Consider the following 25943-nt stretch of genomic DNA (forward strand, 5'->3'; position numbering starts at 1 on the left):
ACACTCAAAACCAGATAACTTTGATGTTATCTCCTTATATAAAATCACATATTAAAAAAAATCTATGCCAAAAATATAGTTTAAAATGAAAGATCAGGCTGCACAGAAGTTGGGGATCACCACAAACAGTAGTTGCCTCAGACTTTAATTTAACTACCATGGAATTAATTTTCTACATAAATGTTAGAGGCAAAAAAAAAAAAAGGGAAGAATAGGATATGATTACATAATTAAAGACTACTGAAATGCAGTTGTGCAAGGAACAGAGTAAAGGTCACCAGGAAATAATTTATCTGATATTTCCTAACTTCCAGTGTCAGACCTCAGTTCTTCAACCTGCATTTCCTAATGGAAAGTCACATACCAGCTGCAGTCCCATAGTTGAATGTCTGAAATAGTAAATGACAGCAAAAGAACTTGCAACTTAAGTAATATTATTTTCAAACATTAGTTTTGAAGTTAGTTCTTTATCTGTTGTTTTGAAAAGGTGACTGAAACCTTTTGTTATGTAACAGCTTAGGAACCTCCATCATCAGATTTGAACCTGCATTTGTTTTTCACATCACTGATGTCAAAGCTTAATGTAGGTGACCTTTGGACAATGAGGGTCTGTTATTTTTTGTGGCAATATTAGTCCATGTGCTAGTTCTTAGATGCCCTTATGAAGGAGAAAGAATAACTGACATTGATTCCTCTATGGAATGAATTTGTGCTCTATGTGGGACTTCTTGGCTGAAGATGGGTAGCTGTGGCCTCCTTTCAAAGCAGGGGTGAAGAGATCTAGTGCATTTTAGCATGTGTTTTTAATTTCAACTCCTCACTCAGAGCAAGGAGGTCCTTGAGCCCACTGTGTGGTTGGGCTAGGAAGTGTGGGGTTGCTCAAGTGCTGAAGGCAGGCTGTTCACTGGGTGAAGTGTGATTTTCTTCTTGATCTGCAGGCATGTAAAATGCCCAGGCCTGTAGGATATGGCTCAGCTTTCTTTCACCACAATTCAGTGATGACCTCTCCATTACAATATTTGTGTATTAGTTATTTTAGTGTTGCCAAATATCGAAGATTTAGTGGAAAAATGGTGCCATAAGAACCTCTAAGATGAGATGAAATGCTGTCTTGTAAGAGTTGTGGAGTCATAACTGCAGCTGCATCTCATTGTTGAAACAATCACAGAGAGGTTACTGCAATAACTAAAAAAGTTAAAGAAAAAGGATACCTTGGAAACTACAGTTATTTATCCTAAATTCTTTTAAAGATGCTCTGGTGCAGTTGTGCAAATGACTACTCGACTCTCCATATGGACAATGAGTCATTCTAATGTCAAATGCCCAAAGCCTGCAGGAAATTGCAGGTTTGTTGTTGCTGAATCATAGTGGCATGTACATCTTAGCTTCAGCTGGCATACAGGAAGGACTGATATGCATCTCTAACTCCTCAAATCTTTTCTTGTCTCTCAGGGGTTGGGAGGACTGTGTTCTACTTTGGAGATGTTCTAGATGTCTAGAGAATAATGATAGGAATACCCTCAGATGATGTTTATTTCTTGGTTGCTTCTTGAGCTCCTAATTAAAATGGAATGCTAGGTGGAGAATAAATGTATATTGTATAGAATGAGTCATTAATGACCTTTTAAACTGTTTTGCTATTTCTATTAAAAGATCATTTTCCCTGCTGCAATAATGGAATGAGAAGTTGTAGGGTAAGAACTCTGTGTGTCTGTTACACATGGTGCAAGCAGCACCATTTATTATGCACCACTGAAGACACCAGGGAAAACAGCCTCTGTTCCGATTATACAATACTGATTTTAATTGTTTATACATTTTTGAAGCACCAAGTTTAAGCCAAACTGTTTCATATCTTGCCTGTGCCCCTGGCTGAATTCCATAATATTTCAGCCAAATAATTCAGCTCCTTCAGTAAATGAACCTAGGAACAAAGTGCCACTTTGCTCACATTAATACTTTGAGGTCTATTCCATAAAATTCCCCATCACAAGCCTGCAGGTGTTTTAAGTTTGTTAGAGGTATAGCTCTCATGTAAAAAATAAGGCTTCCTTTATGCCTGTGAAAATTGTCCCAATTTTAATAATTATGCCAACTGCAATTCATACAGATTCAGGACAGTTGTGAGAAAGCTGTGGCTTTAGACTTTTTAGATATCTTCTACAGAAACTACAGATCATTGCAAACTTCATTGTTACTTTAAGCTGTTGCTTTACTTTCAGCTGGCCACGTGTATTATGTGTACTTTTCTCACAGAGTAAATATGCTTCTGTCACTGACTTTGGGGGAACTCAGAAAATTTTTCTATGTCCCAGAACACTTCTAACCCTATATTTGCTTTCTCTACCTAGAAGGGGAAGCAACATAGAATAGTACTTGGCTGACAAAAGAAAGAATTGCAGAGCACTTCTATTCATGCAGTTTGCCTTAGTCTTCGCTGAAATGCGGGTCAGGTTCCTCTTTGCTCTTTTTGTAATGACTTTTGCCTTGGGCTCCTACATCTAGAGTTCTTATGCTTGACTAGATCAACGCGAAAAACCCCTTTTCTTCTGAATTACACCGGATCAGTAGCAAAGAAGTGGGGATTTGGTACCTCTTCATCTAAGCAGGTAGGGAGTCTTTCCTCATAACCTTTCTGCATTATATTTGGAAGGATGATCAGGTACTTGTTGAAGGTGTGTCTACAAAAAGTATTCATTCATCATTAAAAATAGCTACAGGGTAGCTACTGTGAGTGGAAGTTTGGACCTCTGGACTGGATATGGGAAAGAAGAGCTTGCCTATGACACTATAACTAATCAGCTTGGGGAAGAGAGAAACATGTTAGGTGTGAACTGACCTGATAAGGCAGTGAGGAAGGTCAGTCAGAAATTAAATCTCCACAATGCCTTTATTTACCAGTCTATGTCAATGTTGTTCAGCTTATTAAAATAAAGCTTACAGGGATTGAAAGTGTGCTAACTGATGACCTCCGGACTATGGCACAGAGCGGTGAGTCCCTCACTGCTCTTATCAGAGTTGCAGGAAATGATCTGGCAACTGAATTCTTTCAAAGGGTCATGGCAGAGATCAAAGGAGCCACACATTTGATAGCCTCCTATGTGCTTCAATCCATTGATCTGTTTTGCACATGGAAGTTTCCATACCGTTGTCAGAACATCTGTCATGGTTTAAATTATCCTCATGGATTAAAGAAATAGTAATGACAATATATAAATCTATCTGTATAGCCTTGACCCAGTGGTCTTTCAGTGGTTAGGGTAGAAACACTAATTATGTATATTAGAAGGCATCAGAGGCAGCACACTTAGCTTCACTTTGTCCAGTTCCTTTCCTCCTATAGATAATGAGTATTTAATTAAGTGGCTCAACCTCCAGGATGTTTGCTTGAAGCACTGTGACAAATGATAAATGACATTTGTGAAATCCACTGTTCTTTCCTGGCTCAAGTAAATGTGCAAAACTGCAGCAAGAAGAAATATTCACTATATTCTGTACTGCAATATGTGCTGCTGTACATATTAACTACTTTTAAGTGATATGACTGTCTTTTTATAGCCAAGCCTTTTTTTCACAGTTGCAGATATAGTCCCAGTAACATACACTAGAGAACAAGCCTCTAATTCTTTCCTTTGCCTTCTAGGTATGGACAGTACTATTACCTGCATAAGTATTTAAGATATACACAAGTGTGTAGGGGTAAATCTGTTTTCCAAGACTACTATGGTTTGCTCTATTGAAAACATACCCAGACTACTTGTAACTTTTATAAATACCATGCATTAGACAGCTATGTGTTTTCATTCTCCAATTGACTGAAAATCTCAATATATCTGCTCTATAAAGGCTCTTACAGACAGTAGGAAGGAACTCAGAAAGGCACTTTGAGAGTGACCTGATAACCCTTGCTGTCTAAAAGTATTTTGAGCAAGATTTTGCTACACATCTTTGAAAACACTGTAACCAATGTAGTTTCCTTGAGAGCAATATAAAAAGCATATTCAGTTCCTTTGCAATGTTTTCCAACTTTTGTTGCTGTTATTTGAGACAAGTTTTTGGTTTTTTGTTGTTTTTTTTTTTTTTCCTAATAACTAGATCAGTCATCCTTAATTCAGCTCTGAAGCAGCAATAAGAGCAAGAAAAGTGTGCATGTCCTGTAATCAGTCCAGTCTTGCTTGGTACTGAAATACTATGCTGTGTTTAATACTACATGTGTGGCTTATTCCATAATGTCATCCAAAAACACAATTAGGGCTAGGTATTTAGGGCCTTCCATACTTTAACATACTTTTTACCTAAACCACCTACCCTGAGTCATAACTTTGAATTGTCATAGATTTTTTATATTGATGTAAACAGAGTGGAAGGATATTTATCATTACTGGGTCTAATCTTAAGTTTACGAAAAGCTCTCTATCACCAACCAGCACCATTTGTAATAGGATTCAGAGGCTTTTTTTATCTGGTATCTGAAATTGCATGTTTGGTTCACAGAAGATTTAAAAAACCTCAACTTTTTTATCTAACTCCCATTTGAGTCACAGGCTGTTTGGGTCTCATGTCTCTGTGAGCATTGGCAAAGGGGTCACACTGAGGTGAAATTTGGTATTGGAGGATCACCAGCAATAAGAGCTGTAAGACACCATGATAGAAATGTCAAATAGCATCTACTTGTCTTTAAAAATTTGACCTAACTACACAGGCCATGACAAAGAGGTTACTGAAACTGATTTAATGAGCTCCTAGTGTTTTAAACTAGAGATGGAGCAGTGAAAAAGAAATACACATCTTTTTTGGGGTCCTGAAATATTTAGATAGTTCCCATTCATCTATTCCTATCTGTTTGACTGTATGTAATTTTCCAAATCTAGTAAAACTAAACACTGAGCTTTCAAGATTAGCTCTTCCAAGAGTTCTCATCAAGACCAGAAGTACTAGTGTCATGAGTCTTGTAAGAATTTCTTTCTAATGAGATTTTCAATGGTGATGGCAAATTAACCACATGGAAACAGGACTACAGGCAGCTGGAACACCATTACAAAGGACTGAAGTACATCAGAGTGAAGACATTTAGCAGAAATGTGCTTAAGATATATGAAGGGTTTTTTTTCCCTTCAGAGACAGGAAATCTTCTTACGTATTTCCATTGGGTTTTGGGCACCACCTAGAGACACTGAACATCCATGCCTAAGTCCATACCTGACATGTAGATGATTTGAGAAGAGGCTGATCTGAATTGATGTTGGTTGCTCTCACCACTCACCTCCCACACCCCTTCATTCCGTTTCTAAAAGTATTAAAAAAGTTCTAACTTCATTTTAACACAAGAACCACACTGTGAAATAGTGATAAATGCTGCAAAATGGAATTTGCAACCTCAGTCTGTTTTTTTGAGAAATTCCTCCATTAATAAGAGAAGAATAAAAGGGTCATGGCAAACTATCATAACTCAGCTAAATAAATTGAATTATAAGTGGGTTTTAGCTATTATTTTTCTGAGAACAGAACTTGTTTAGAGATGGAGAGTGCATTGCAGGTTTCATAATAAACCTATTACTGAGAAAGGTTTACTAGTAAATCCCTTGGCATTTCTACTTTCCTGCTAGCTACTCCTTGCAGTTTTCTTTAGCAATGAAGATATCTTTTACACTGAATCTGAGTACGCTCTCTTGTCTAAAAAATGTAGGATGTTCCTATTAGTTGCAGATCAAGCACTTACTTTTATCAAGGTATTTCATATTCGATCTCAGAGTGAATCTTTTGCAGCTTTTTTTACCTAAGCAATAAATCTGTGAGGATGGTGCCACCTAACGTAACTAGAGAACATGGCAACTATTTTCTGTTTGACGTTGTTAAATTACCAGCTGAGACTGAAATGAAAGCTTAGGAATTTAGTACTCTTTTATCCCTTCTGTTTCCTCTGGCACTGGCTAGCTTTCAAGGTTTCCTTGAAAATATGGTAGAAATATATATTTTGAATGAAAGCAGAGATTCTTAAGTTGTCTTTTCCAGGCACACTGGGGCTCCAAGAAAATGCAAAAGCTTTTATGACAGTTATCATAATATTCTTGAGTGCTGTTCATAATATGTCTTTATGCTGTTCCCTATGGGAATTCAGGAAAACATGACAATTTCTTCATACTATTGATTCTTTATAATTTAATCAGAACTGTATTCTGATTCCTGTGATCCCTAGGAAAACCAAATGGATTGTTGAGGTTAATTTTGGTTAAACTCATATAATTAGGCTTACATTTTTACAACTGTGATCAGTTTGCCAATTTCTTATGATTGGTTTACATTTCTTGCTAGTAATTAAGAGAGCATTTGAAGACAATTTCAGTCAAAGTAAAACTGATAGGATGACTTTTTGCTTTTCCCTTTACTTCTGACAGCCCAGAGCTTATGAGGACTAGAAGAGAAAGGCCCTTGATGCACCTCTTTCACATAAGTGTTTAAGATAGTGAAATGTTGGGTTTGGGATATAGTTACTAATGTCATCCCAATAATTTTGGTGAAATCCTGTAGCTGTTGTTGGGTTCCCTTGGGTGTGAATGAGATCATGATGTAAACCCCTTGGATTGAAAGAGTATCATCCAAAGGGAAGGGACCCCACCACATCTATTCTATGCTAATAGAATCCAAAACCTAACTGGCAGAAAAACTAGATAGAAAAAAACCTCTACATAAAATATATTATTTTGATCAAGGCAGAGATTAAACCTGTTGCTCCATCTAGAAGAATCTGTCTAGTGATATAGATTTAAGCTTTTATTTCTTCTCTTTAACTGACACAATAATTTTTTGGTCAGTTTACATCAAGCAGAACAATTTTAACAAGGAAGATTTAGCAGTTTTTTCACCTATTCATTTAGCAACAGCTAAATGTTAGATTTAGAATAGAATGATTTAGGACAGGACAGGACAGGATGGGACAGGACGGGACAGGACGGGACGGGACAGGACAGGGACGGGACAGGACAGGGACGGGACAGGACAGGGACAGGACAGGACAGGACAGGACAGGACAGGATAGTTCTAGCTGGAAGGGATGTACAGTCCAACTAGTCCAACTGCCTGACCCCTTCAGGACTGACTAAGAGTTAAAGCATATTGTTAAGGGCATTGCCCACATGCCTCTCAAACGCTTTCAGGCTTGGGGCATTGACACCTCTCTAGGAAGCCTGTCCAGTGCTTGATCTGTAAAGAAACGTTTCCTACTTTTGAGTTTGAACCTCTCCTAATGCAGCTTTGAATCATTAAGGGAGTCAGTATAGAGGGTAGAATTACATATTTAAATCCATTCAGGCACAGGTAGATTTTAAACCATATATCTACTGTACCCTAGATAAGTATACTTTATTGAATGAAAGAAGAGTAAAAGAACAAGACGAATAATCTGCCAAAGGAAAAGGAATAAACACATATGAATACAAGTAAAACAGAGTGTTCTCTGCATGCAGATAACATGAAGAATTTACTTTCAGAGTGGACAGATTTACTGAGGAGATAAAAATAAAGGATACTAGAGTTATGGTGCAGTAGCACAAATACATCAAAAGATCTAGGTAATTAGGCTAATAAAGCTTGGGTCAAATTTTAATCCTCAGAAGTACTAAAGTTTAAAGTAAGCATAAACGCCCAGTACAGAATTCCTTTTCAGCTGCAGAATGCTGAAAATTGTTCCAAAGATAAAGATAATATCCTCCAGACTTGTTTTTGGATTCCAGATGTTACCTGAAAAAGATACCTTTAGGTGTTAGTACAGAATTTTATAGGTTTATGATGGTGTGGGGAAGACTTAGTGAACATCTTTTTTTGGCCATGTAATTGCCAGTCTTGGAACTGGGGAGCTCAAAAGTCTTTGTTCTCAAAAGCTCTTGAGATAGGTCTGGGCAAAACCCATTTTGTATATCCATGCAGTACTGTACAGTGTGGATGTTAGTTGTCACCAGCCAGCTGGCACCAGTTTGGAAATCTCCACATGTTATAAGAATACTATAAGACTTTAAAAGGCCTCTAATTTTGAAGGTTTCTGAATGTGGAAGAAACATTTTTTGATTTCGCAGCTAAAGGTAACTAGTTAGGAAAAAAAAATTCCTAGTGGGTACCCTGAAGCCTGATTCTTTCCTGCTTAAAATGATGTTAATTCAGAGTATATAGAAATTTCCCCCTTGGAAGAACCAGATTGAATGGGAGGAGAGTACAAGCAGTGAAAAAACACACCCTAACACCAGTAGCTGGAATCAGAAGTAGTTCTAAGCCATGATAATGGTGAAGTTGTGTGCCTGAAGGTTGCCCTCAGCTCACAAGCCAGGCGCTTGTCCTCAGACAAGCTGTCTCTGTTGTAGCTGATGAAGGGCCACTAATGGGATAACAAGCAGTTTTCACTTTCTCATTACCACTTATTCATCATAGTGCATACAAAGTATCTGTAGTTTAAGAATTAAGTAATCGCTTTTGTGATGTTTGTTCTGTGTGATATTTTTGAAGTTTCTGTATTTTTAGATCAGTGTTTGATAAATCGTGGTTGGAACCCAGCATATTTAAATTAAATAATTATGCACACTCTAAAATAAGGGGATCATTTCATGTAAATCTCTGTTTCTTCTCTAGAAAACACTGTTCTGGGCTGTTTTTCTGAGGCTCCCTTTCCTGTGATGCCACAAAGAACATATTGCTATGAAAATATTAGTCTACATGATACATGCTTCAGGAACTATTAGTGTTTACTAATAGTGATGTTAAATCCAGCTTTTAAGCCAGCATAAACTGGAAAACAACCCCATTTTTTAGCACATTTATGCTAATATTAGGATTGAAAGGAACTGTGCAATTGTGCTGTTGTATGATGACAGTCTGAGGCCAACATTTTTGGAAAAAGTATTCTGAAAGCAAAATGCTGACTTCCATCCCATCTATCTTGCAGGAGCCTGGTCTTATTGAGTGATGGGTGTTGATTTTTTTAATGTCTGGTTGACAAAATATCAAGTCTTATGAGGTAGCCTGTTTCTTGAATGCTAATAAACTTTCAGTTGTTACCTGCTCTTCTCTGTGACAAGTGGAGCAGTTCAGAATGGGGTAGTTACAGAAATTGCACAGATAGAGTCACAAATGTCAGAATTCCGACCTTTCAGTATCTCCAGAAAAAGGAAGGATTTTCAGAATCACAGTTTGGGGCTGGAGAAATTATACTTATGCATTTGACTGTCGATGCCTAAGATTTTTGTGAATTATAGTTCCTAATGCATAGTCATTATTTTTATTTTGATATTTTAACAAACTTTTTTTTATTTTTATTTTTTAATTTTATTGTTTTGAAATTATTAAAAAATGCCAAACCCAAGTTTTCACATAGATAAAAGCCAATCTGAATTTCATATTTACTTGATTTATTGAGTGATGGGTTGTCAAGAAGGGTTGCTGTAAGAACACACAATATGGTCATCCTGTAATGTTATGTCAGCTGAAGGAACTTGAATGAATGAAATGATAGTTAAACACAGTTTTTTGAATTCATATTAAACCTGATAAATAAAAAAAACTTCAGAAAGACAAGCTTCACTGTCTAATCTTTGAAATATTTTTAGAGATCTAATTCAAAAAAGACCCCTCCCCTGTTATAATACAACCAGATGCACCAATATTAATTAGCAATATGCAAGCATCTAGAAAAACAGGCTGGTGCTGCATGCTGTTCTTGCAGTGTGCTGTGCCTTTCAAATCCCTGTTCATGTGCCTCAAAAACATACTGCTGTTATAATGCCCAGTATAGGTTTTACCTCTAAGGAGCCTAACAATAGCTTCTATTCCAGAACAGAAATGGCTTGTTACAGGACAAAAGCCTTTTGTGAGGAGAAGAGTTGAGCAAAACGGTTTTATACTCAGTTGTCTTTGTTTCCAGGCAGGCAGGCAGCTAATAATGTGTGTTTGTCAGTGTACTACTTTAACTCTGTTCCAGAAAGCAGTGCTCTTGATCATGACATGTTGGGGTTGCTCTTCATAGCTCGTTATCTGCATGGCCTTCTGGGAAAAGAACTTTACAGCAATTCTGTTTGAACTAACCTTTATTGTATCTGTACCTATAAATATGGGATGTCTTTCTACTATATTTTTACTAGGCCATTTCTGATGGTGACCTGAACTAGAATGAAGTGGACATGAACAAAAAGGAAGACCTTACTCAGCAGGTAAGAGACTGATCATGAATGATTTCCGAGCAGATATACTGATATAAAATACTTCTGCCATGCATCTCAAGATTCCAAGTGAGTGCATACTTAATTGTGAATTATGCAGGAGGTTCTTCATGCATGTATGTTGAGCATGATTTAATTCTGAAGGAAATGCAAGTCAAAGAAAGGCTTCTTGTTAAAGCTGAAAAAAACCCATTTTCTTTAGGAAGCAACTCTAACACATTTTTAGTTCCTATTGATTTAATTTCTAACTTTATCAAGAGTAACAGAAATAGATGTCCAAAATCTGATCCTATTAATATTACTGGGAAAACAGATTGGCTTTGACTTCATTAATGTAAATGAAAGCACTACAATTTGTGGACCAGGATCTGACATAGATTAGAAAGTGACACTCCTGAGTTAGGCTACTTAAGTGGAGATGCTCAGTTTCTATGACTTTATTTTAAAACAGATTCTAGTCTGGAATTTGTACTTCTGTGGTCCCAAATCACTGTGAAGGCAGGATAAGCTTATGCATTTTAAGGCTCTGCCTTACTTGAGGGATTTTTTTTTAAACACAGTGCAGGTGGCGTAGTCCAAGGGAAAGTAATTGCAAATAATCTTGTCACAAGGACAACTCTGCTGCTTTGAGACAGCAAGAGAATCAATGACCTTGGGAAGCTCATCTGAAAATGGCCTATGTAGTGTGAAGGCTTTGAGTGGGTGTAGTGGATAAAGGCAAATGTTGGATTTGCAAATAAGTAGCACAATATTGTGAACTAATCTCACTCCATCCATTTTCACATGAAGGATGTTAATACTCTTGACTATATTTAAAAGTTTTAAAGAAGGAAGGAGACTTTTCTTCTGCTCCTCACCTTGCCACACATCTCCCTTGACCTATGGAAAATTTGTGCTTCAGCTTCTCCAACTGCAAAAATAATCAGATGTATCTAACATTTATGCAACTTTCAGGTCCTTCACTTGGAGGTTTTCATAGCAGTAAATCACTCTCAAAGAGCCACTTCATCCAACAAGGTCACTGAGGAAGAAATTAGTCACAGCAATATCTTGACAACGTGCTGTGATCCTCATGTTTCTAGCTTACAAGCCACCAGTGTCTGTTTATCATCACATGCATTCTTTTAGCATTGTGCCCAAGAGCCAAAATCCCTCTCTGTACCTGGAGATAATCCTTGTGTAAATATCTGTATTGTCCTTGGTACAACTCCATGGCCAAATTCTCTCCTGGTTTAAATCTTTGTGGCTCCGGTGACTCCAGTGGAGCTGCATTAATTCTCACAAGTACATAATTTGTTTCTGCATCCTTTGCTCCTTTGCTCCGTGGTTGCTAGGGGAGCAGCTGAGCAATGCTTTCCACATGCCAGGGGAAGGGGCAGGGAAAGCACTTGGACATGGGGCTACTTGCTTTATGGGTTCTGTTGTGTGAGGTCTTAAACAGCATCTCCTGCTGACTTGGCTTCAAGTTTTTGAAATTCATTACTACATATAAAGTTTAAATAAATTTGATGTACCAACCTGGGGGAGCTGTAAAGGGTAATCCAGTAACAGCCAGAGTGGGACAGAAAAGGTTCTTCAGCATTTAGAGTTTCACAGCATTTGCAATACTTTGGAAAACTGTGACTTTTGAATTAGAACTGGAAAAAAGTTCAAACAATGTGAATAATATCATGTCAGCATTACTTGAACAATAGTTTTAGGTTTTTTTTAGACTGGAAACATTTAATTTCAGTTTTTCAACAGTGTTTTATATGATAGAAAAAAATCAAACCGAAGTGAAACAGTTAACTTTTCATAAACAAAAATTTAGCCAACCACACCTTATATATTTCGAATTTTTTTTTGTTTGTTTTAGTTTCCCACGCTTTCTTACTTCTTAGTTATACCAAATTTTGACATTTTGATGTTCTTTGCAAAGTGTTCTTGAAAAATCTATAGCACCAGCTCAGGATGATCATCACAATTTGACCTCTTATTGGTCAGTTAAAATAATGGCTAAAATCAGTTAATGATCTGAAACAAAAAACAAGAATGTGACTGAGACCCCAGTGCATTTTATTGAATGCTTGCTTCACTTTATTGGGTAGCCAGTAGCAGGAACATTTGGTTATTTTGTTGATTAGATATACTAAAGCTCCTGAAAGAGTTGCACCTTGTCTCTCACCTTTTCCTGTGATAGAAATCCTCCTGCAGCTATTTGTCTACAGTTACTCAGAGCATCTTTTAAACTAACTCCCTTTCTCTCTTTTTTCCCCTTTCAAAAGCTTTACTGTGGGTTTCTTTTTCTCATTTCCCTGTCTCTTTTTATCAGTATGTTTTTGAGAGAGGTTTGTAAACCACAATAGTGTTTGCAGTGTTGCCTGAAGTCATGACGCAAACAAAAAGTAGGAAAATAGATGGTCTCATCTGCAGCCTCTGAATTTGCCTCATAGAACACCATAGATATATTTTCAGTCACCTGTAAAATCTTTTTAAGGCAAAAGTTCAAGAATTGTCCTGGATTTTCACCTCTGCTTCACACCCCAAAAACCTTAGCATTTGTTATTCCTCCCAAAGGCAACACTTTACATTTCCAATACTCTCAACTTGTGGATTGGCAGGTTTACAGACGAACTGCCTTTTGGCAGTACCATATTTCATGGTATAGTTAATGCTCCACTCCAGAGCTGTACAAAGCCTAAAAGTGAGCACAAACTAATTAAGAAAAATTGCTTTAGATTTTTGTTTTCTGTGTTACCACAAGGTATAAAATATCCCTCAAATGTAGAATCCTGATCGCATGTCAGAAGTGGTATGTAATTAAGTAGAACAAGCAATTCCATCTGCACAGTGCAGAAATATTTGCTTGCTGCTATTTTCCTTTATTCTCTCTTCTTCCTACCTGCATGGTGCCTTAATATGTTGCTGTAATGCACAAGTGTAGCCCTTATGCTCTGTTGATAGTCAGAGATGTCCAGACATCTTGTATATTCAAAGTGACACAGCAGGTACGCAGTGACTAGCAAAGCTGTTATTTGTGTGAGTTGAGATTATCCATAAAGGGAAATGATCCACCACCACTTTTCCTGCCTCTTGCAGGACTTCAGCTGGTCCACCTCTACCTAAGATCCTGCCAGGCGCAAAGATCCCCTCCCCAGTGCAGAGGGGATCGACGTGCAAACACAAGTAGCGGCACTGGGACAAGTAGTCCTAATAGAAATCAGACCTTGAGGGAGTAACAAACCCTATCAAAGGCAAATAACGTCAGATAAAACTTTAGAAAGAAAAATCTAAATCTCAGATTTGTTGCATAATGTGGCCCAAACTGTTTATATTTTGGACCTAATTCTTCTGGCAGGAATATTTGAGTCACTGCCCAAACGTTCACTTGCTAAGACAGAGAAGCAAATTGCAAAACTTAAGACCTCTGACTTAAGGTGCCAGTAAATATTTGAAAATAAGCACACAAAAATTGAATACTGATGAAACAAATGTGGGTAAAATAACTTTCAAGTAGCCTGGGTATCTCCTGGTACTGTTGCCAAAGAGTAACAAAAATGTAGGAACATTCAGGCAGGAAATTGAAAGTAGTCAGAACTTTTGTCATATTAAAGCCATGACTGCTTTTCTTTCCTTTCATCTTAGCAGGACCCAGGGTTCAATAAAATTAAGTAATGATTTGTATCCAGCTCTCTTGCATTGTATCTCTCTCAAGGTGCTATTTCACTTAACCACCCCTGTCTTCTGTATTAAAAAAAACTTTTCAAGAAATAAAAAATTAAATAGATAATTCATAAGTCCTGTTCCTGGGTGGTCTCCCCTCTGTGCCCAAGTAGTAAGCCTTTTCTGATGGTAGACGCCGCGTAACCTACTAGACAAGTAAGGCTGTGTCATAGCTTGTGCATATGACTGTCTTAATATGAAGAGATGCTGTATTGATACCTTGCAACAAACTGAAATAAACAGGCCTGTTTATTTCACTGCAGAAAACATGGAGAATGATTTCTAAATGAAAGTCCATAAATGTCTGAGTTTGTTTAGAAACAAAGAGTCATTTTCCTGCACAAAGTTACAGTGTGCCTTGTGCTGAGGACCTTAAGAAATGCATAGGTTGTTCTCTGTATAATTGCAAGAGTTTTGTTTATTTGAAGGTAAAAATTATCACTGTTTTTGTTTAAGAGCAATTGCCACAGTATATCTTTGGGTCTATAATCAAAATGAAGTACCATAGTTTATGTCTTCATGGAAAAGAAACTCTTTGCAAACTACTACAGTTACATCAGTTGTTAGAGATCTGTTTCGAATGAATTAACAAACTTACCGGTGATCAGTCCTTATCCTGCTCATCTCTATTCGGAAGGAATTTATTTTGGTAAGGATTATAATGTGGGAATGCTACCTTGTGTTCACTAAATCCTTTAGAATGGCTAATTATGTGAATAGACAGGTTTCTGACATTTTGCTTTAGATACATGATCTTTTATCTGACTTCAGTACACAGGTGTGAAAAAAAAGGATGTGCTTAACTTTTCTTCAGTCATTTTACTGAGCATTTTTCAAAGATACACCATAGGGACAACAGGCAAAAACTTCATCTAACTTTAAAATTTTTGGTGGTTATGAGGACAGAGAGCAGAAATACATTACAAAGCAGAAATGCATATAGTGTTATGGTTATCTTATTAGTTTCAAGTTATTCAAAGAAAACAAAAGAATTCTGAAAACTTCATAAGTTGTAAATCAATATATATTAGTGATGGCAGCCTCTACCACAAAAGATATTTAAATAAATATTTTTCATAAATTAATTGCAAGACAAAATATTGTTATGACGATAACTTTTATAGCTGGAAATCTTATCTAAGTTATCTCAAAAAATGTATATATCTAGAAATTTAATATGATGATTATTTTAAGATTATTTGTGTTTTTCCATTTAGCAGAGACTGATCCTCCATTCCTACTTTTTCTTCCCGAGCTTCATTCCCTTTCTTGTATTACTGAGAGGTATTAAGATTCTTCATTATAATTCAGAATAATAATCAGTTTTTGTCTGGTTTGCTGTTCAGAAGAGTTCTTTTATTATATTTCTATTCTATAATGATGCAGAGCTGTAGGAATTAGATCTATTCTGCATGAGTGAATGTGTAGGGGTATCGGCAAACACCCAGAATAATTTTGTGGGTTGTCATGGAGTTTGTTATGGAAATAAACAAAAGCTCTTGGATGAAGAAATGGGTTCATCAAAAACTGAGTGCTAAAACTGGGGTAAACATGGATTTCTGTTGTGAATGTGTCAATAGCTGTTTTTGATTTCAAGTGGGCATCATGGGCACATCACATGCCAAGATATGTGCCTGGGAGTTACAGGCACAGAGTGGCTCATCTTCCCTACAGAGCTGGTGGCCAACTGCCTTCCACGCTACCAGCAGTGTCCTGGCAAGCTCCCAGAGAAGGTGCACATACAGCATGTCATGGAAAACTGGGGCAAGGGGAGAGAGGAAGGAAATATTTCTGTGATTCTGTGTTAGGAGAGAAGTCATAAGACTTTTTGAATAGATAATGATGGAAAATAGCATAATGGGAAAATAGTGAAAATAGGGAGAAATAATGTAGAGAAAGGGAATTGTTAATTACCTCAGTGGGGGCCATGTAACTGTTTCCTTCCACATGCACATTAGCTGCTGCTGCCATTTCTTCTACGTGCTTTTGTCTGCCAACAGGAATCTCTTTTGCTTTACCCAGACTGCCATTCACTTTGCTTTTGTGCAGATCCCTTCTTCTGGAAATTCAGAAATTGGAGAGAGTACAGATTATTCCTTTGTGGAAAAGGTAAAGAATAACCTCATTCAGAGGATATCCCTTGATTTCCTTACAGGTGTTAATTCCAGCCCATTCCAAGCAAACCAAGGACTGTTAATATGTCTTAAATGCATGCTTGAGTAGATGCATAGACAATGAGTCTACAGTTGAGTAGATTCATAAACAATATAACAGTTTGTGATTGGCTATTGGGTGATTTATATTTTGGTTAAACTGTGTTAGGGAGTCTTCTTTTAAGATATGAGGTGGAGAATTCAATCTCTGCTTTGACAGTGTGTGAAATAATTAGGCACCCACAATATTAAAATGTGTGGTATTTTTTTTAATTCGAATGTGTCTGGGTTTGATTTTTTTGGGTTTGATTTTTTGACCCATTTTAAAATCTGCTCTCACCACCACAATAGAAACTATATTGATGTCATATATAAAGGTAAACATCATCTTCAGGTTCTTTCCTGTTTATACATCCAATTATAAGATTTTCTTCTTGGCCACTGCTCTGCAAGTTCAGTTATTTGTCCAAATTTGATTCTGAAATTAATTTAAACGCCATTTATTTTCAGGTTTCAATCTTCACAATTATAAGGATTGCCTGTATTCTGTGTTTCAGGGTAATAAATTTCCTTTATAAATACAAACACTTTTAATATGAACAGGAATATACTTAAATGTAATTACTAAAATACATTTTTTTCACATTTAAAGGGCATAGGTTTGGCAACTAATGTCACACAGTGTACTATGTCTTATATTACAGTCTACTAAATCTGCCTAAAAACTATATTATGAAAGCATTTTCACTGATTTTTTTCTAAAATGTAAGAAAAAGAATTCTGTGAGAACTTTTAAGAATCAAAATAAGTGCCCACAGAGACCTGCACCAGCAAGTACTAATGGAAGTGCTACAAGTTTAATGTAGCTGGTGGTAGTGCTCCATTACCATGTTTCATTCATGCATATTATTTGGTTGTATATTTTATTGCTGGTTACAGAACACATCTGAAAGTGACAGTGATGAAGTTGATGGCAACAATATATGTGGTTTCAGAAAGAAAAAGGGAATCAAAGGTCCTACAAAGTATGTTCCTCCTTTAGAAAATGAGAAGATGGAGCTGTCTCGCACCTCAAAAATCCCAGATCCTTGTCCCCTTAAAGGAACCACTGGTTGCTCAGAACCACCATCAGACCAGTCTCTCCAAAACCCCACTACCTTTCCTCCAGTGCAAAAGGACAGAGGGAGTGATGACAGTTCCAATTCTGGCAGTGCTATGAAAGAAGACACATCTGGAGAAACACAAGAAACCCAAGAAAATGCTGACACTGGGAAAAAAATAGTGGGAAAAATGCAGGAGGAAATAGATAGAGCAGCTCAAATGAAGCAGCCCACGGGCATACAGCCTGCAAGGAGTGCGGGGAAAGGTGGCTGCACAGAGGCAGTGCAGAGGGAAAAGGGCAGTGAGCAGGTGGGGGCTAAGCCAGAAGAACAGGGTGGTATGGAAGAAAAAATTTTAAAGTTTCATGTGACAAAGATGGGCTCCCTGGGTGGTGCTGTATCCACACAAGGGAACAGTATTGCTGAGTCCTTCACAGGGGCACCTGGCATTTCTAAACAAAGTCTACAAGAATTGAAAAACCTACTGAGTGAAGGTCCTCTGCCTTCTCATGGACCTTATTTCTGTGGCAAGGCAGGTGGCACTTTTGCTCAGAAAAATTTGAAACCCTGGGAGAAAGCAGTTGACAAGCAGGGCCAACCCTTTGAGACTTTTAGTCCCCATTTTGGAGAGGACAAGCAAAAGTATTACAGCTTCCACAAGCAGGGAGTGGGGCAGCAGAGCAAAAGTCTCCTGATCCTCAGCTCTGCCGGCTCTGATCAGCAGCAACCAGTGGGAAGCAACGTGGATCAACTTATTCTGGGACTACCGGCAGCTTCTACACCTGCAGAAAACTCAACACCTGAGATTCAGTTTGACTCCTCCACAGGCAATGCTGGTAAGGATATTTAAACATCACCTACTCTCCTGCTAAAGAAAATGCTCCTGTTGTTTTGTGGTGTTTTGTTAATCTGCAAACTTGAGTCAGAGCTAGTACATGAGAGAACTGACACCTGTGGTTTCTGTGTGATCAGGATGGATTGGACGTTGTGCTCTACATCTGTGATGCTTTTTTTTTTTTTTTAAAGCAAAGTATTTATAAAGCCCAGCTGCCTGCCAAAAACTGCCATGCAGAAGTGGTCGTGTATTTTTTTCATTAAAACTGAAATATTTCCTCATTTAAACTGAGTGCAGGCAGAATTTCCCAAAAGTCTGCTAGACACTGCAAAACTCTGATGGCATCTGAGCTTCTTAAAATTTCTTTTTTTGTTAACATTTCCAGCAGCAGAAATTGCTCCCTTATAGGGATGATGTTTTCAATTATTTGTCCTGTTAGAGAACTGGAGTGCAAAATCATCTCATATAAATTATAGGGGAAGAAAAGCAAATGAGACAGAGAACTCCCCCTTATTTTCATGTGGTTCAATAAGTTCATTTTGGAAGTGTTTATAGAGACAATTGCTACTAATAAGCTGTGATTTCTTTGAAAGTGTAAAAGCTATACTTCTGGGCTAGCTGGATCAGCAAACTGAAAGCTATTATTAGCTGTAATGGGCTTGAGCAGTTTGTTGTTCTGTTTCCAGGAAGCTCACAAAAAACAGTTTGCTAGTTGAATAGATATCAGATGAATACATTTCCATAAGCATCAATCTTAAGGTCATACTATCATCTTTCCAGAACAGATATCTTACCTTCTGACTTATCTCACTAATACAAGAAATACTAATCTCTTCATTGATAAAATACTTCATCCATCATTAACTATGTAATAAAAGATAATAGTAGAAATTAAATGTTTACAATGATATTAATTTATTCTGATTTTTCTCAAGTCCCCTGTCAGATGGGTAGAAACATTGCTGTACATACTCTGAAAAAAGACAATTTGAACATACCAATTGTTCTTGCTACAGCAGAATTTCTCAGTAGACATTCTGTGTTACCCAGTTTGAACAAGGCTAAATAAGATACACATGAACATTATTAGTTGTAACTCAGGTCACTGCATGAGAAATATAAAGCTTTGAAAAAATATTTCACACTTGAACCACTCTCTATTCATATCTATTAGAATAAAGAGGTTAGAGGATTACTGTTCAACCTACACTTGATGCTGTTCCCTTTCCACACTACATTGGTTTTCACATTGCTGAAAGGTTAGCAAAATGCATTGTCACATTTAGATTATGACTGTTTTCTCATTGTCTGCAAAACCAGCAAATATATTTCAATACATAGGAATTCTCTGTCATAGCATCATTTACAAGATACAGGGAGCTGATGAGATTAATTGTAGTTTCCACTGGGAGATTTCAACCCAGCTTTAGCCACTTAACATGAAGTAGCTAATCCAAATTTATCACCTAGTCAGTAAAATACGTCTTCAAAGATGTACTAGAAGTTGATGAGAAATTGACCTCTGGAGGTGGGGGTATCTTTCCACCCAGGGAAAGAAGTCCTGTGATGATTAATTAAAATGGTTTGTTTAACTCTGAGATGCCTAAAGCTACCTGGGGTTAATCCTACTCTGTATCACTGGTGGCAGCAATGACTGTAAGGGAACTATAGATGAGAACTAAATATGAAGGGAAATGGGAAAAAACTATTTTTCTCATCAAAAGCGCATTAAAAATAAAAAAGTTGTGGATTCTCATGAGGCTTGGGTTCCATTTGACTTTGACCAACAAGCTGTAGGGCTCACTGTGCCTTTTCCACTCATAAATGGAATGCACAGAAATAGTTTCTTACTTAATAAGAAATGTATGTGTTCAAAATTTAATTTTCATTGAATAGATTCAGTAACTTAATTGAAGAGAAGAAAGTTTTAGATAAAATTTTGCACTCTTTAATTAGCCTTTGCATAAACAGTATTTCATTGCTGCCAGTGATAATTTATTAAGATTGATAAGATCAAATCCTAAATATTTTATTTTTATAACTAAAACATTATGTTAAATATTTCAGTTACCAAAGTGCCTGAAGTCTTGAATCTAAAGATATCTTAACACTGAGTAGATCTGAAATACAGCCTCTTATAATTTTCAAGTTTTCGAATATTTGAACTTGCTCAAATCAGAAGGCTTAATCCAAAATGTTTGGAAAAATTACAAGAGGTTGTATTTGAGACCCACTCAGTGTTGAGATATGGCCAAAACAGGAATATACTATGGTTGTAAAAGTACACAGCTAAGGACAATCTCTAGAGATCAGCAGCAGAGAGGTTGAAACCTAGCTGAGTGTCAATGACTGAGAGTACTTCAGAGAATTGATATACAGCCATGCTAGTTACAGAGTTAACATCTCTCTAAAATAATAAATCCCTACATTTTTCCTAAAATTCTAATTGAAAGATGTGGAAATATTGCTGCATGTGCATTTTGTTCATTTCTTGTCAGCTCTTTTGTAAAATAAGTGCATGGATGTGGGAAAAATATTAGAAAAGAGGCAGATGGGTCAGATATTTGGGTCAGTATGAAAAATATTACTTAGGCAGTGTCAGAGAAATTGGAACTGAAGCTAAAATTCTTTTAATCTAAAGCTGTTTTCCATGGAAACATAGTAGCTAACACATGTAGCTAATTAGGTGATTATACTAACTGCCCTAACATGGATTTAGGAATTTTATTTGCCTAAGTGTCTATATCTGATAATGATATGCACTTCTGCAAATTGGTACATAGTAATTAATGACCAGGTGCTTCTTAAGCTGTTCTGTGTTTGCATTCTTGGGAGACAAAGAGGAAGGATTCCAAACAGTATAGAATAATATGAAATTTCATTAATATAATATATAACACTTCATAGTAACTACATGCACATGGACATGAATGTATGCATGTGCTATATGTATACCATATATAGCACATAAGGTAACTGTATATTGACCTCTCTGAACTCAGATCCTATTGCATGCTGCTCTGCATGCTACTAAATTAGAATATTAATACCATGGTAGCTAGAGAGGAGGCAAAAGGAAATAACTATTCGAACAATGTGAAGCATCCAAGGATCACGATACACCATACTCTTGGTGTGTCATTCCCCTCTGTCACAGTGATATATGGGTTTCCACAGCCAGGGACTGCAGATGGTTTTGGCAACCACATGCACTGGGTATGCTCAGAGTGACCTACAGAGCCTGGTATCATCACACAGGCTGAGGAGAAAATATGACCAACATGGGATCAGAAACTGTTTGAGAGAGAGGGAAATTTCTGAAGAAAGAAGATACGTCTTAGCTATGGCTGCAGGCACCAGTAGCTACCTAGTGACTGTTGAAATTTCAAGTGAACAGTAAAAGAAGGTTTGAATGCTTCAAGAATCACATTAAGTGTTATGTGGTTGCTGACACCGAACACTAAGTTTCTTTGTTAACTTGTCTTTTTAAAGAAAAGCATATCAAGAAGACACGGGCTGTATTTCATACTTAAGAGTGGATTTCATTAGTCCTACAAGCTCTTAGAGCAGCTCTTTTTCTTTAAAGCAAACCAAAACTCTTAAGTCCTTTATCTTCCATACCAACAGCTGAAATCTTCCTGTTCTCTGACTCCGTATGGTTTTCCATTTGTCCTCTTAACGCATACAGAGCAAAAATGCTCAAATAGGACTTCTATCCAAACTTTCTGATCTATTTTGTCTCCTTTCAGGTGAGATTCAACTCATCTATCTCTGGTACCTGGAGTAAGCTTATCATCCCATGATTCTTTGTGAGAAAAGTTTATTCAGACAGTAATTCTTCCCACCCTTTGGAGATGCTTACTTTCTTTATAGTAATAGTGAAAGGTTACAAAACCAGTTAGATTAGACCTAATGTAAGTGAAATGCATTTTCTGCTTGATTTCTCTGCCATCTGCTTCTCCTTTTACAACATATTCAAAAAGAGTTTAGTTCTTACTTTCAATACTGTGCAAAATATCTCCCGTAAATAACCTTACTTCACATTCAGCAAATTTTTCTCTTTCATTCTGGAAGTGTTTAAAGCCAGGTGAGATGGGGCTTTGAGTATCCTGCTCTAGTGGAATGTGTTCCTGCCCATGGAAGGGAAATTGGAACTAAATGATCTTTAAGGTTCCTTTCAACCCAAACTATTCTGTGATTCTATATTTCTCACTCGATTTGTTTAAACTAGGTCAACTATTCTTAGGCCAAAGGGGGTTTCCTAGTTTGCATTATTTTATACCTCAGTTCACGCAATTTTGCTCAATGATTCCTTCCTGAAATCCAAAATTTCTGTTTGAGTTTGAAGACAGATATGCCAGTGTAGATTCGTCATATTCAGGATTATTAGTTAGGTAGTTCCATTGGGTATTACTTTAATTTTCTTCCGCCTGCACATTTTGCTTTCAACTAATCCTGCCTAAGTAAAATATTTTCTAACTTTTCTATAAAACTATGATGATTTCTTTATTCAGTACAGAAGAGCCGTTTCTACAAAAGACCCTGGAATGTAAAAAAATGTAGGTTATTTATTTTATCTTTCATCTATTGAGAAGTAAAAACTTACTTTGCATTTGATTCTTGACAATGTATCCCCTCTGAGATGCTAAGTCATTTTGTTGTCATTCAGACTGGAAAGAATAATTCATGGATGATTGAAGCTGTATGTTGGTCTCTAAATTAGCTATAAAACTCAGGAAAAACGTAACCTTCTCCATGGTCAAATGAGTAAAAACTCTGCTTTGCAGTTAAGTTTAAAAAAGAAAGCAGACTCATGAGACAAAGAAACAGATGGAAAAAACATTGAAAGTATCACTTAAAAGGGATCGGGAAAACATTTTTAGTGTCTCCCATGCTTTGGGAATTTCTGGTATGCTTATGTATTTATTTCCATGTTAAGGGTCTTTTAGGGGAGTAAAATACAAGGTAGGAAACAATTTTTTATGTACTTTACTACAGAAATCAAATCAGTAAATATTTTCAGTGAAACTTTTTTTAGGTGAAAAAGAAATATAAATTGCATGTTTTCAGCTGAGAATGCTTCTGATCGCTGTTCACATCAATAGTGCATTCAAATGCAACCCAGGACTCGTGTCTACTTGTCATGTCAAAAAACAGATGGGAATAGAAAAGTAGCAGTAAGAAAGATACCTAGTATAGGAAAAGCTGTCATATAAGGTTTGAGATATAGAAGTAGTTAATGTTTGAAGACAAATGGGAGAACAGTAAGTAACATGCTGTACGAACCAAGAAAACTGGCTATTCTTAAAAATACAAACCAGAGTTCTATAAGGAAGAGCAGATGTATTTAAATTAGTTCTGGCAGGAATTTCCATAGAATTTAGAAGAGTGTAGATATGTGATTACCCTGTGGGACTCATTGCTAGTGAGTATCATGCAGTATATCATGAATGAATATCATCATGTCTATTTTTATAAAGGGGTTCAATACAGATCATCAGAGCACCCTGTGTTAGATTTCTGAGAATGGAGAAGAAATTAAAACAAATTTAGGTATTAAACCTCCTGCTTCTAACCACAAGACCATTTTTTTAGTAAGGAACTGCAAACCTCATTTTCTTTAGGCAGATTATTTTGCAAAGAATACTGTGCCTTTCCTGCTAACTGGTGCCTTTAGCTGGTGCCAAAGTCAGCTCTAGAATGATGAAACCCTGCCTTGACTGGCATAGCAATTTCAACACTTGCAAATGTTTCTGTTTCCCTGCCTCTCTGAGACAGTAACAGGTGCCACAAAGTGCCACAGAGCACAGGGAGGACACTCTGACACTGTGTAGGACTCTGGCGTGCCCCAGCTGTGTCATGGGGCAGGAGAAGGCTGAAAAGCAGCTGCGTGGCTGCAGCAGAGTTGTATCAGGAGGAAGCAGATCTGGCACAACTGGTGCTGCTAGAGAGGCAGCAGGAGGAAGAGACTGGGGGAGAACTGACAGAAACGTCTCCTTCACCAACACATGATTTGTATCTGGAGTCTACTTGCTGGTATCTGCTGTTATTGCCTTATGTTCCTTTGGTGGTCTTGTTTCTCAGTGAAGAGTTTACAGTATCACTACATTTGTTAGGACGGCCTGTGCCTGTGGTTGTCCAGTCCCCTGGCAACGTGCATCATGTTCTTTTTATTTCATTTTCACTTTGACACAGTCACCTCTTCTAGAGCTGAGAAATTGTTTGGTTTTGTTGTGGTGTGATTTAATAAGGGACCATGGGAAAGGATTCCTTTGTACAAAGAGAAAATAAGGGGTTGATCTGGGATGCGCACTTTCTTCTATTGTGGCATTTTTATGTTGCTGAGAAGGGAACGCTATGTCAACTATTTGCCCTACTCTCATGTCAGCTGCTGTCAGCAATCTGAGTGATTTTAACATTAATAATATAAGAATGGCACCATTCCTCTGCTAGAAATAATAATAATTTTTATATTTTTAGAATTTTTGGTAATATTTTTAGTTTTGTGTTATTAATATGTTTTAAATAAGTGAAGATATGTTGTTTGCATTTGTAGATATTTTGTACTAATTACAATAGAAGCAGGAATAATACTAATTATTTCTCAGTGGTAACCTAAATGGAAATGCAGATAGAACCATAGACAAACAAACATCAAGTTTTTTTCTGTGTCCTGATGATTTGGTGTAGATATCTAAGGATCTGCTTAAAGAAAGATGGTCTGTCTGGATTTTTATTTGATTTTTAAAATGAAAATTTGAACAAAAATCTGAGCATCTTGTTGAATTAAATGTTTCCGTAAGTAGATTTTCTGAAATTAAAAGGAAAGTACCATTATTTCTAGAGGTTCAGAAAGCTAGGGAAACAGTTCTACTTATGAAGAAAATTATCACTCATAACAATATAAGACTTCAAGACTGTGATTCTAAATCAACTAGGCCTGCCAAATACTTGCTTATTAGCTACCTTATCTACCAGTAACTACTGGATAATAATTATATGAACTGGATAAAGACGGAGTACTCAGTTCCCTACTATACCTTTCCAAACTTTAATAATAATTGGCTTCATGGATGTAGTTTGACAGCGGTTTATTTAGTGGGTACCAAAAAATTTTGGGTCCTGTGCTGGAGAAAAGTAAATAGTCAGTAATTATTCACTAATTATTACTTAAGAAACAAATCCCCTTTCATATTTCCAAAATCAATCAGAGATATTAAGTCACGATGATATTTTTAGCTATCTTACAATTTACAGAAACTTATTATTTCAATGGGAAAGGTAATCTGCAAATAATATAAAAGATGAACTCTAAAAAGTATGTGAAGCATGCATGACTGTTTCCATTGATTCTAAAAGATTTTGGATAAAGGCTCTTGTAAATGAATAAGCATCTCTCTTTTGACTAGTGGGGGGTCTAGACGTGTGTACAGACTTATTTTAGACTAATACTAGACCAATATATACAATTTAGACTCGTTATTTAAAAAGATACATCTGTAATCATAATGAGTCCAACTGAAGAAGACAAATTCTTGCTTCTTCAGTTAATAATTTTTGCTTTCTTCACATTCTTTAAAAACATTACTTTATAGGAATTTTCTGTTAATTTCTGTTAGTTCATATAATGTAATTATGTATTTATGTATTTATGTATTTAGTCAAATAACTTTAGTCTGAGGAAAACATATATATATAAAATTTGGAAAATCACCTACAATCAGTAGATGTTTAAATTAAGTACATTTGTAGCTTTATTTTTTAAATAAATGTATACATCATTAATATGAACTCACATCACATTTATGTTTCTCTTGAATACTGATTTATATAATTTATATGTCTTAGGAATATTGATTTAAATAATTAATTGGATCAAAATTTAAGTTGCTGTTTTTCATGATTTATGTGTTTTTACTTGAAAAATATTTGTTCAGTAGATGGAAATTTAACA

General features: G+C 36.6%; 1 protein-coding gene across 3 annotated transcripts in view; it reads left to right on the plus strand.

The window, feature by feature from the left end:
• LGSN (lengsin, lens protein with glutamine synthetase domain) overlaps positions 1-25943 on the plus strand; it is a 56237-nt gene that overhangs the window by 23459 nt on the left and 6835 nt on the right. For 2 of the 3 annotated variants that reach the window (XM_064650244.1, XM_064650242.1), the window contains 4 exons: positions 10122-10190; positions 15951-16010; positions 16565-16612; positions 16994-17990. In XM_064650244.1, the coding sequence (XP_064506314.1) occupies positions 10161-10190; positions 15951-16010; positions 16565-16612; positions 16994-17990 (1135 nt within the window). In that variant the 5' untranslated portion in view covers positions 10122-10160. The remainder of the gene's footprint in view (positions 1-10121; positions 10191-15950; positions 16011-16564; positions 16613-16993; positions 17991-25943) is intronic. The other variant, XM_064650245.1, reaches the window with a different exon arrangement.

The sequence above is a fragment of the Pseudopipra pipra genome, chromosome 3 (genome assembly GCF_036250125.1).
Source record: "Pseudopipra pipra isolate bDixPip1 chromosome 3, bDixPip1.hap1, whole genome shotgun sequence".
Classification (NCBI taxonomy): Eukaryota; Metazoa; Chordata; class Aves; order Passeriformes; family Pipridae; genus Pseudopipra; species Pseudopipra pipra.